Genomic DNA, 13,047 nt, shown 5'->3' with positions numbered 1-13,047 from the left:
ATTAGAATAATCCCATAGAAAGTAAATTAAAATAAATTATAAAACTCAATTCTCAATCAATCCAATGTTGAAAAATAAAATTTAAAAAGATTAATTAAAAAAACACAGAAAACTATCGGAGTCAACTCAAAATAACCAACAAAATTAGTGACCATGCATGAGATTAGGATAACCTCATATAACACAAAATGAAATAAATAATGAAACTTAATTCTCAATTAACTTAATATTAAAGAATAAAATTAAAAAAAATAACAAAATAACAAAAAACACTCAAGTTAATTGGCCTAACTCACGATTCAGGTAATGAAATTATGATAACCCAATAGAAAATAAAAAAAAATATAAAAAACTCAATTCTCAAACAATTTAATATTAAATAATTAAATAAAAAATAAAAAATAATCCTATTCAGCACAGCTAACCAACAAATTTAATGATTTGAATCATAAAATTAAAATAACTTCATATAAAATAATCAAGATAAATTAATTATAGAATTCACTACTCAATAATTCTAATATTTGAATGTGAAATTGAAAGAAAGAAAAGGTCCTCAAAAGTTTTAAAGATCAAAATATTGAACATTTCACTATTCATTATTAGAGTGAAAATATAAAGGTCATTTAGTATATATTAATCCTTTTCCTTTTAATTTTATTATTTGAAATTATGTACATAGAATTTAAAATTAATAATTTTTTTTTTGTTTTTTATATAGTTATCACAATTTTAAAAAATATCCTAACATCATCTTGATACTACATTTCACAACAAAAAAATAAAATTCAAGAGATTGAAAATAAGAAGAAAATTGAACAAAGGAAAAATGGTTGCTCTTTTCTTTTAAAAAAAACTATGGCGTGAATTCTAGTCCTTTATCTTCTTCTTTTTTTGCCTTCAATTATCGTTTTTTTTCTTTTCATTTTTTCATTTTTTTTTAATGTTGTGTTGAATAAAATTTGAGATTAATAATTTATTTTAATTTAATTTTTATATATTTATTTTAATCTCAAAAAAAAATATTATAACATTGAATTGGCGTTCGATTTCATAAAATACAATTTTAACTTTTTTGTTTGAAAAATATAGAAAACGAGGGGTTCTATTTCAACTTCAGGTGAGATAATAAAAATATTTTTTAAGTATTAACAGAATTTTTTTACAGCCCATTTTTTTATATTATTTGGTTGCTTTATTGCACTTGCTTGTTTCTACTAGTGTAATTAAATAAAATATTGTTTTAAAAAATCAAACTTATTAAATAAACTAATTTCATAAACTAAGTTCACCAGTCAAGTGATAAATTTAGAGAGGCAACCATTTCGATCTAAAATATTATTATATTAATGCTTATAAAAAAATATTAACATATCAATATTTTAAAAAATATATACTATCTTACAAAAAAAAATTAAACCAAACCATATTTACCAAATTAACCAGACCATATTTTATTAACTTTCATGCAATATAATTTAAAACTCTAGTTATATAAAGATTCAAGTTAAGAGGTTTTAAAATTAAAGTCAGTCAGATATTAAGTCAGATATTAAGTCAATGATTTTTCTTACTCTTAAAAAATACTTGTATTAAAAAAAATTTAATCTAACGCACAACGTACCATAGCCCACAACATACCATGTGTCAATTATCAAGTAACACCTAAACTTGATCACTGTGCAGCCAAATCATGTAATGTAATAGTTGATCAGGCTAGTTTTTACCTATGTTTTTCTCATAATCAAAATAGCTTTTGAACTAGGACTAAAATTTGCACACAAGTACTGACAAACATGTACAGTTTGCAGGCAGGGTGGCAAATTTCTTGATAATTGTTCTTTAATCAATTACCACATTCTGCTAATGTTAGAGAGTCGATAATTCGTAAAGATTAAAGACCTAAGGTGAGATTTTCACTAGAATGATAACTCATAACGAGCAATAATGATCTTTCTTGGGAAAGCTCTTAGATTCCGTTTCTCAAAACCCTGTCCCTGGATCCATTTCCATCAAAGGAGATGAAATAAAGATGAACCAACCTGCACCTAACCAGCTTGACTCCATCACACAAAAAAGACCTCAAGGTCCACCATGCTTATGTGGATTCATCATAGTCTACCACTTAAGTCGATAAGCCCTATCCAAAAGTTAGCTGGTAAGGTTAGCACATGATGTAAAGATACGAAAGACATAACAAGTCAAATTAGGATGCACAAAAGTCCTAACAATTAAGACTTTAGATAATCATTAAAAGGTCTTAGATTAAGATATTGGGAGGGGTGGGGTGGGGATTTAGCATTTAGGGATGGGAGGGAGAATGCCGTCCTCCATAGCAGTGTATTGGACCTCTTGTTGAGCGTTGAGCATCAGTGCGTCCAAAAACTTAAACAGGTTCCGCTAATCATGCACTAATTAAAAAACACGATACTCTACTCACCCAAAAAAAAAGTTGGTTTTTTCATCATTGGATGAACATTGTGCGCTTATCTTCGTTGAGTAGCGGATATTATTTCTAACAGCAACGATAAATTAGAGGTAATAAAGTTTTCAGAGCATGCCACAAGGCAATGGAAACTACCAAAAATCGAGACAAGCAAACTGTGCATTTAAGCAAAAAAACAACCACTGTGTTTTTAAGAGCATATAGCAGTCCTAAGAGAAATATGCAGGAGGAACTGAAATTACATAAACCAGCAAGAAGGTTTCTCAGAAATTAAAAAATAAAAAGATATAAATTCAGTAATTGAAGTCTGTCAAGAAATACTTGCAATTAATAGTTACTAGAAAAAACATACCTTCAGAATGATATCAACCTGTCAATACTTGTCGTTCTGCATGGCACTCAAGACTGCACCATTGAGTATGCAGAAGTGGGATCAAGACAAATGATCCAAGTACATTGGAAACAAACTTTAAAACCTGAAAATAAACTTGTTCTCTCTACAAGATCAAGAAAGAGAGAAAAGAAGGAAGGGGGATCCAATTATCCAGGCTTGCTCATGGATATCTTAGTTCCTAGATATAGAATACAGAGTCAAGTAACAGGTTAGAACAACGATGCATGCAGAGCTAGGTCACATGGTTGTAGTTAAGAACTGAATGAATTGGATCATCAAGATCTATCCACGAGCATACAGCCAGATTGGACCTAGCCAGAGAATCATGTCAAACTTGAAAAAGAAAATGTTTACGCCCAGAACTAAATATCACATAACAGGAGTTGGTGCAAGAGAATAGAATATAGAAAAAAGAAAACCAAAAACGGATAATGTGAGCTACTCAGCCACCACTAAAGCATCCTAAGATATATACTATGGATGACACTTCTACTTTCTAGTGACTTCAATTCAATTATGGCAGTTGCTTTGTTTTGGCCCACGCTGGAACCTGAAATGTGAAAGCAGTATGTTTCTAAAATTTGACATTTAAAGTGAAACCTACCAGTACCCCATTCGTATGAACTGCTATTAAGAACCTAGCACGCCAATCATGGGTTTGCTAATTATAGGGATAGTGAACAAATATTGTTCTTGTCATAACCGCAGTCCAAGATAACAACTATTAAACTGTTGGAAAGTAGAAAAATCTAAAAAGGTCTCCTGATATGCCTTCGAAAGATGCAGGATAGAAGTAAATAGAAGACTTCTGCATGGTGGGAATTGCAGAGCAGGTAGGTTTCTGCTGCCAAATGCCAATCACATTTTGACAACGCCAGGAGGGAAATCACAGAACATTTGACAAGACCCTTACCGAACAACTTTCATCAGACAACAATTTCAAGATTCAAAAGAATCTTTGATTGGGTATTGAGAATAAATTCGTATCAGCTATTCATTACGCGGACTCTGGAAAGCACTTGGCTTCAGGTAACAATAAAAATTGGAATTGGAATGGTTATGGTAAAACTGGCAAGATCCCATCAATAAGGCCAAATGCCAGCAATTAAGTCAAAGCAAAAGGTCAAAAAAGGTATAGTTGTCAAAGGGGCCCCAAATAGTCCTTGTAAAATATATAGGTAATGATTATTCAACCTGCTTCTGCTTCTTAACCACAGTCAACAGCCACCAGTCCATGATGGAAAAAATAAGCAGAAGGGTGCCTGAGCTCAAGAACAGCCATGATGTTTTTAAAATAAATCTCAAAAAGAATGATTGATGATGGTTCACACTTCTAAATCAATATACCTATAAAAAAAGAGATGATTGGTCTATGATTTTCTTAGACAGCAAAAGGTGGGATTTCATTAACAAAAGAACAAAACTAAATGAACCACCACAAGCATAGCATCCCTGAAAATCCCATGTCATAGCCTTGTTTAACAAAAAATTTGCAAAAAGAAACAGAACTGCTACCAAAGACTCATACTAAAACAACAGAACAACAAAAGTATAAGCTGACCCACCCAACAGCACTGTACATGCAAGTAAATCCCATCTGCAGAAACAGCAACACTTGAATCATCATTGGACTAAAAGCAATCATTGGAATGAGTTTTGGAAGCATTATTAAGGTGCCAGCAAAAGATGTAGCATCAATAGAAGAACAGAAACGATCCACAGAACACATCCAAGTCAACAGCAATAGAGAACTAGCTTACAAACTAAATTTTTTAGCTTCAATAATGCTGTAGTAGGCATATATCCCATAATAACTTGTCAGACCAGATACTCACCCAGCAAAATATCAGCATCCAACCAGAAAACTATGAGGACAGCCAGTAGGCCATGACAGCAACTCGCATTCAGCAGGTATTTCAAGGATTTAAACGTCCAGAGAACAACCTGATCCTTGAAACTGATCATGTTAAACAGCAAACTTGACCACAATCCAGAAAACATGTCACAGAGCAATAATATTCAATAGATGACCCCTCCGCCTGCAATTGTATTAAACAACTGTTGTCATAGAGCAGAACTAACTGAACAGGCAGCAGATAAATTCATATATATAATTGCAGCAGTATCAGAAGAAAACCACTTGTAGAATACAGAAGTAACTAGAATAGAAAGTACACAAGAAACAGCAATATGGAAGTACAGGGTACCATCAAACAGATTCCCCACGTGGCAATAGAGACTGTAATAAGTAGAAGTGGGAACAATCATTGCAGCCAGAAGGGAAATAAAACTTGCAACACAAAGCCAAGCTCTTCCATTTAACTGGCAGAAAATTTTCAGCAATGCAGCAACAGGTTGAGGACCATTTAACACTATAGGAGGAACGGCAATCTATTAAGCCACTAGATTGACAGAAGCCATTAGACATGGCATTGGGCAAACCAAACCACAAATTCACTTTATCACAAGTCCAATAATAGCTACTCATGTTACCAATCATATAATAAGACTCAAATCTGCTTTCCATTGTCTCAGGATGCAGTTAATGCAAAGCTCCTTAAGTAGGTTTGGGGATTGCAAAAAAATGGCAGGATGTTATTAGAAGAGATGCTGAGTTCATGATGGAAGAAACCAAAATGATATTCATCAAAAACTATAAGCCTACCAGAAAACTAGTACCTACGACTATGTTCAGGTGTGATCAATTTAACAAGATGCCATAATGGATTTACAAAATAAAAAAGGGACTAACATCAAATTTCATAACAATCAATAAGGATTAAGAAAATAGTTCTAAAACCAAATAGCGTTTTTAATTTCACCCCTTGGAAGTTTAATTCTGATAGCCTTAAGATGTGGCACACCAAGATCTTTCTAATGGGAAAAGATTCCAAGAACAATATATCTAAAGTTTTTGCTGCCAGTCCTGACATGATGTCTTTCATTTCTTTGCTGGTGTGTTTCAGCACCAAAGCACTAAGGCAATATTAGAAGCAGTTTGGCAAATTTTTAAATATATATAGATACCCATGAACTTCTTTTTAAAGCATTTGTGGCATGCCTGTTTTGTAGAATAACTTCTCAAAAAACTTATAATTATTATGGATGCTGTTGTACAAGTTTTTACTCCAAATTTATTCAGGTCTATGTCCCTCTCACTAATCCACATAGACTCCAAGGTAAAAATGAGCATCTGTTAGGTGAATCTTTACGAGTATCAATGGTAAATTGGACAGACCGGAGTTTCTAACCATTATTAAGCATTCAGGAGAGAGATGTTCCATGATGCACTACCCTGCCTACATTTTTCACTAAACCTTATTCACAGCATCACAATTAACATATACCCTAATTCATGAAGCAAATAATAACAGAAAAAAATGAGAAGCAACAATCAATACGTACAAGCAAACATTTACAGCTTCATTAAGTAAATGCTCCAAACCCAAGAATCCACTGCATAACAACAAAAACAAGCAAATACCAACACTACCATTTGCACTCTTGATTCAAAATCCAATAACAAGAGTAACTAAAACACATAAATAATCCATGATAACAAATAACAAAATCTAAAATCATTGGGACAACAATAATCAAATAGCAGCATAACATCATTTCCCACTTTTCATTCAAAATTCCATAACACTTGGCATCTGAAATAAAATCAACCCACAAAGAATACGTAGCAAAATCCCAAAAAATCATATTACCTGAAGTCGGAACTAGCATAACAAACTATTGAAATTCCGCTCCCTAAACCCCCTCAATCTCCATTTCAGCTTCAGTGCTTCCCGAATCCTCAATCTCCACACAGCCAATCCTTTCGCTTTCCTCCAAAACTGACCAATTCGGTGATTTCACTGCTCTCAACCACTTGAAATCATCCACATTTCCCCAATTTTCTTTCTCCTCTTCCAACCCTGCTTTCCTCAAATCGTCCTCAATGCCCACATACCTCAAACAATACGGCGCAAACCTCACACCTCCACAATCTTCAATTATCGGTCTACTCCTCACTCTCAAATAAAAATCACAACTTTTCGCATAATGTATCCTTATCTGATGCGATGCTAACACGAACACGCAGTTCTCGACTTCCTCTAACAAAATTGAACCAATCACAGGTCCCGTATAAACCCTACAATTCCTCAATCTGTTAACAAATAATGCGTTAATGCAGCCGATCAATCTCACTTCACATGAATCCAAATCCGATAGCGTAAACTCCCCAATCTCTTTAAAATTCTTGAAATTTTTGCTTAAAGTTTGGTTTTCTTTGTTTCGAATTCCAGGTGAATCGCGAATTGATTGAGGTATGTGAGATGGATTTGGTGGGATTGGATTTGTATTTGAATTACCGGGATTTGGTTTACTAGTGGATTTGTTTTTGAAGGAGAATTTCTTCTTGGGGAGAAGTTGAGAATTCAAATTCTCTAGAGATTGTTTTAAATTCTCGATGCATTTAAGAGAGGAGCGGAGTTCGTAAGAAGGGAGAAAGTAGGAGCTTTCGGCTACGAGTTTTTCGAGGGAGGAGATGGAAGAGGAGATATTAGCGAGGTGAGATTTTAGGAGAGTAGGATCTGTTGTGTTAGGCGAGTTTTTGAGTTGAGATTCGATTGAGCGTTTGGATTCTGTGAATGTGGAGAGGAAGGAGGCCGTGGAATCAATAGTGGTGGAGGTGGTAGCGGTTTTTTGGCGGGATTGGTGACGATTGGAGAGACGGTCTAGCATTGCTTGGTGCTTTTTTTGGAGCGTGGCGTCAATGGAGCTGGCTGGGCTTGGACTTGGGAGATCTGACTGCGGCGGCGGCAATTCTTCTTCCATGGTTGTTTGTGCTGGTGGAGGGTGGAGAAGGGAATGGAACTGAGCGGGAGGAGTGAAATGAAATGAAGGAACACGAAACTGCAGCGTTTAGGGATAAAAGAATATTAACAAGACACGCTCTCTAGTTTTCTTTTTGGCTGGACGAGGATCGCTGTTCGCTAGTCTTTGGTTAATACATCGTAATATAAAAGTAGAAGAGATGGAGAAAAGGAAGACATGCTTTTCTAAGTTTTTTATTTTAAAAATACAAAGATTCAATTTAAAATTGTTTTTATTATTTAGATTTTTTATATTTTATTATTTCCATCATTATAATTATAATTATATATATATATATTAAAAAAATTAATACTTCACTCTAGATATACTCATATTCCAATATAAATATGCAAAGTAAAATAGTTTTTTCCAAACAACATCCATTAACTTCTTTTGGGATAATACAGTTTTTTCATGATAGTTGATATATTATTATCAAATTAATTAATAATAAATTAATTTTAATATTTTTATAATAAAATTATTTATTTATATTTGAAAAATATAAAATTGCTTTTAAAAGCGTTTAAGTTCTTTGTACTATTCTAAGCATGGTGAGATAATCTTGTTACCTTTAAAATTATAAAATTATAAAGTTAATGTCAAAAGATTTTTTTATATTTTCATTAAGGTTTTTTTTTATTATAATCATGTTGATTTTTGAAAAACTTCATATTTTTTAACAAATATAAAATATTATTTCAATAAAAAAATAGATAACACGTTTAACCTCCTACAATGGCCAAAAATATTCAACTATTATGCATGCTCAACGTCATCAGCAGCACAACCAATAAGATGATGCATATAGTATTATTATAAGTGGTGGTGAAATATTTCCCCCTCCTTTTTTATTTTTTTCATGTCTTGGGGTTTGTGCAGATCAGCTAAAATAAAAGGTTGTTCTTTTATTTGTTTTTATTTCAATTATAATCTCTATTTTATTGATTGCTTTTTATTTGTTTTAAATTTTAATTTTATTTTAACTACATTTTTTTATTTTATTTTATTTTATTTTTATATCAAATATTAAGCTTGTTCTTTTGATTTCCATTTAATTTTTTATATTATTTTTTAAATTTATTTTATTTTTTAATTTCATTCCTGGTCATTTTAATTTATTTTATTTTAATTTAATGTCAAATTTGATCATTGTTTTTTTAATTTATGTTTTTTTAAAATTGATTTTATTTTTATTTTTTCTCATTTTTTAGTATTTTATTTATTAAAAATTAAGTTTTATAATTTTTTTTAATATAATAATTTTAATTTTATAATCCAAATCACGCGTATAAAAGTTTTAATAGACACATATTAGGCTCCTGCTTTTCTAATATACAACATCCACCTTCTCATTGTTTTATATGTTTTCCCATGCTTGCTACGTCAAATTGGTTTGATCAATTAATTGGAGAAAGTTCACTTTAGGTATCTGAGTTGCTAAAGGCAACAAGAATGGTTAAGAGGAAAAGAATATGGTTTTTGTCTCTTTTTTTTTTTTTACGTTTTAAGCCTTTCTTTGTGAAGGGACTAGGAAATTTCACTGTATTAGATAATAATAATTTAAAAGAATCATATATAAAATATTTTTTATTTAATCTGATGTTTTAGATGTTAGTTACAATTTAATAAATAGGGAATTTTTTGAAAAAAAAAAGTAAAGGATTTAGAATTTAGGTAGGACTCTTGGTTTTTGAGGTGAATGCCTCTATGTTTCATTTGTATTTTGTAGAAATGTCAATGAATAGCTTAAGTGTGACTTCTATGGTGGATTTTAGCTGTCCAGTTATTTTGTTAAGGTTAACTAACATAATTTTTATCACAGCAATTGTCAAGCCTTGGTTCTAATTTGAATATTATCAATCTATTTTACTCACTAATATTCTTAGCTCAGCATTATGAAATAAAAGAATTGCAATGCATATTCATGTGTATCCATGGCATGTGGAACACGTCCTTTTGTTTTATATCACCTTCTAACATTTCATAAATTAGATACAGGATAAAGCATTAATTTTTTATAAATACATGAAATACAAGCACTACTTATTTTTCTCTCACGCATTTCTTCTGTTTGATAACTAGGCATACATTTTTAAAAACATATGTTGAGTGTATACATGACCTAACGCAATGGCTTTGTATGTCCTTATTAGTAAATTTTCTTGCAGCAGAATTCTTATGTAAATGATTAAATTGGAAACTTCAGTTTTATTTGGCTATAGATCTATTTTCATTATCATCAAAATCCTTTTTGTTTCATGTGTTGGGGTTGCAGCATACTGGATTTTGGTAATATATTGTTACCTCGTCGCAACATGGAATAATGCTTTTATAAATGTTGTTATTCTTACCATGCCTGCCATCTAGTAATCATTGAAACAATGAGAATAGTAAGATCTCTGCTATTCGAATGAATTATCATGGCAATTGGTCAAATATTTTTGCAGGGCACCTTAAACTATCTTGGTCCAATCCTTATATGTATACCCCTACAAAAGGATGGACATCCAAGTGGTCACTAGCACAATATATGTTGGACTGAAAGGCATAAGCTTATTTTATCATTTATTTCATGTCCTTGATAATATGTTGAATAGGACGAGGCTCATGAATGTGTTATGGGATAAGGGCATACAATTTAAGAAATATTTTAAGGCATGTCCATGACATGCGTGACAGTTTAAAGTTCTTTAAATAAAATTATATGTTTTTTTTTATTGAAAATTATCCATTATATAGGTAGAAATTTCAAGCTAAGAAAAGAAAATATACGACAAGAAATAATACAGGCTGATATAAAAAATAATATAGGCTGATCTTCAGCCTTTAGAAACAGTTAACTTATAGCTAGTATATCCTAATAAAGGAAAGAATAAATAGGCCAAAAATCTGCTAGCATTAATTATGTAGGTGTAGGTATTTTCTTTGACATCCCCTCTCAAATTGATGCTGGAAAATCAACAAACATCAATTTACCAGCGAGAAAATGATAACGCTGACAGGGCATGGATTTGGTGAAGATATTAGTGATTTGCAGAGTGGTGGAGATATGTGGAAGGGTGATAATTTGATGATCATATACTTCTTTGATTAAGTGACAATCAACCTCAATGTTCTTGGTGCATTTGTGATAGACAGGGTTGGTTACAATTTGGATAACACTAGTGTTATCAGCATGAAGTGGAGTACAATGATATGTACAGAAAACGAGTTATGTGATGAGACCACGCAACCAAATGATCTAAAAGCAAGCAGCAGACATGGCTCAGTACTCTGCTTTAATAGTTGATTTGGAGACGTGATATTGTTTCTTGCATTTCTATGAGATAATGGCATCACCAAGAAATATACATCAGCTGGTAGTAGATTCCTTAATGTCTGAGCAACCGGCCCAATCAACATCATTATAGGCTTGTAGTTGAAATGAAGAACATGTGGGGAAGAATAAGCCACGACTAGGAGTACCAAGAATGTAGCGAATTATGCAGCGAATAACAAATAGACGAAGATGCCTTGCTGCTTGCATGAATTTGCTGATAATGTGAACAACATAAGAAATGTCTGGTTAAGTAATTACTAGATAGATAAGGCTACCAACTAGCTTCTAATAGGTAGTAGGATCATCAATAAGCTCCTTTTTGTCATGACGATATTTGTTAAGTTCCATGGGAGTGTCAACCAAAGTAGTGTTGGTTCCTGACTATACATGTGTTGATATAGGAAGAGACCATGAGATTGATGATGCACTTTCAAGCCCAAAAAATAGGTGAATTGGCCAAGGTCTTTCATATAGAATGTAGAATGCAACAAAGTCTGAATTGCAAAGATTGCCTCCAAGTTAGAGTTAGTGATGACAATATCGTCCATATAAACAAGGAGGACAACAAGACCCATGAATGTTTTTTTAGAAAGAGAAAGGAGTCATATTGACTTTGAGTGAAGGAGAAACCCAGCAACGTGGATCAAAACTTATCAAACCATACTCTTGGTGCTTATTTCAAACCATATAAAAAATATTTTAGTTTGCAAACATCACTAGATAAGGAAATGGACATACTAGAAGGAAGTTTCAGGTAAATATTTTTCTTAAGATCACCATGAAGGAAGGCGTTCTTGACATCCATTTGATGTAAAGGCTATGATTGAGATGCAGTAAGGGTTAGTATTATTCGGACAGTGGTCATTTTAGTGACCGGTACGAAGGTCTCATCATAGTCAAGACCATATTCATGTTTATTACCAAGTGCCACTAATCGAGCCTTGTAATGGCTGATGGACCCATCAGAACAACGCTTGATAAAAAACATAAATTTACCACTAAGGGGATTCATGGATGAGGAGCATGGAACAACATCCCAGGTTTGGTTTTTTTCAAGTGCAAAAAGTTCAGTTTCAATAGCTTTTCGTCAACACTCATGCTCTATTTCCTGTTTATAAGATGGATGAAGAAAAGTAGAAAACAAGGTGGTTGTGAAAGATGAAGGAAGAGAGTAACCATACTAATCAAGGGGTTTACGAACCCGAGTACTTTGTTGATGAGAGGGAGTTGCAATTGCTGGAATAGGAGTAACGATCTGGGAAGGAACTTGAGGGGGATTGGGAGGGCCTAAAGGCTGGTGGGAAGTAGCAGATGAACGTTTTTGATATACTAGGAGAGGCTTAGAAGGGACTGGAGCTATAAAAGAGTTAGTAAATATAGGCAAAATAGAAAATAAAGGAGGAATATGATCCAGATATATGGAAAAGAAATATTAGTTTTGCTAGAAAGATCATATTTATAGAATTTCAAATGCAATACAGATTTAGATCATAACAAAGAAAACCTTTCTGGTGTACTGAATATACTAGGAAAGCACATTGAATTGATTGAGTCGTGAGTTTTGTGTGTTCATGTGCAGGAAGATGAACATAACAGACACAACCAAAGTTACAGAAGTTGGAATGAGTTGGAGGATGACCAAATAACTTGATAAATAGAGTGTCGTGGTTCAATATAAGGGAAAACAATCTGTTGATGAGGTGGACATCAGTTGAGAGAGCTTCATACAAAGAAAAGAAGATGTAGACGACTCTAACAAGAGAGTACGAACAACATCAAGAAGATGACGATTCTTTCATTTAGCCACCCTATTTTGTTAAAGTGTTGAAGGGCAAGATCATTGAGAAATGGTCATGATGCTGTAAGAAGTCCTAAAACAAATGAGACATATACTTATCCCTCTTGTCAAAACGAAGGATTTTGATTTGGGCTGAAAATTAGGATTGGATATGTGCATGAAAAATCTTAAAAATAGAAAATACTTCGTCTTTAGAATGAAGGTGATAAATCCATGTAAAA

The 13,047-nt window shown here is 32.7% G+C and overlaps 1 protein-coding gene across 7 annotated transcripts; it reads right to left on the bottom strand.

The window, feature by feature from the left end:
• Positions 1–2,590: 2,590 nt before the first annotated feature.
• On the bottom strand, positions 2,591–7,822 carry POR (C-CAP/cofactor C-like domain-containing protein). 7 transcript variants are annotated; one of them, XR_843207.1, is made up of 4 exons: positions 6,554–7,822; positions 4,676–4,879; positions 4,406–4,471; positions 2,950–4,187 (listed from the first exon to the last, which is right to left on the bottom strand). XR_843207.1 is itself a non-coding variant. In XM_011032718.1 (2 exons), the coding sequence occupies exon 1, from the start codon at positions 7,665–7,667 to the stop codon at positions 6,597–6,599; it is 1,071 nt and encodes a 356-aa protein (XP_011031020.1). In that variant the 5' UTR covers positions 7,668–7,822; the 3' UTR covers positions 4,217–4,879; positions 6,554–6,596. The 7 variants fall into 7 exon arrangements, 1 of the variants encoding a protein (XP_011031020.1); XR_843209.1 differs by having other exon boundaries at positions 4,406–4,437; XR_843211.1 differs by lacking the exons at positions 2,950–4,187; positions 4,406–4,471 and adding an exon at positions 2,591–2,851.
• Positions 7,823–13,047: the final 5,225 nt, after the last annotated feature.

This window comes from Populus euphratica, unplaced genomic scaffold, assembly GCF_000495115.2.
Source record: "Populus euphratica unplaced genomic scaffold, PopEup_1.0 scaffold45.1, whole genome shotgun sequence".
NCBI classification, from domain to species: domain Eukaryota; kingdom Viridiplantae; phylum Streptophyta; class Magnoliopsida; order Malpighiales; family Salicaceae; genus Populus; species Populus euphratica.
The sequence above is the reverse complement of the archived record's forward strand: the minus strand, read 5'-3'. Positions and strand labels throughout refer to the sequence as shown.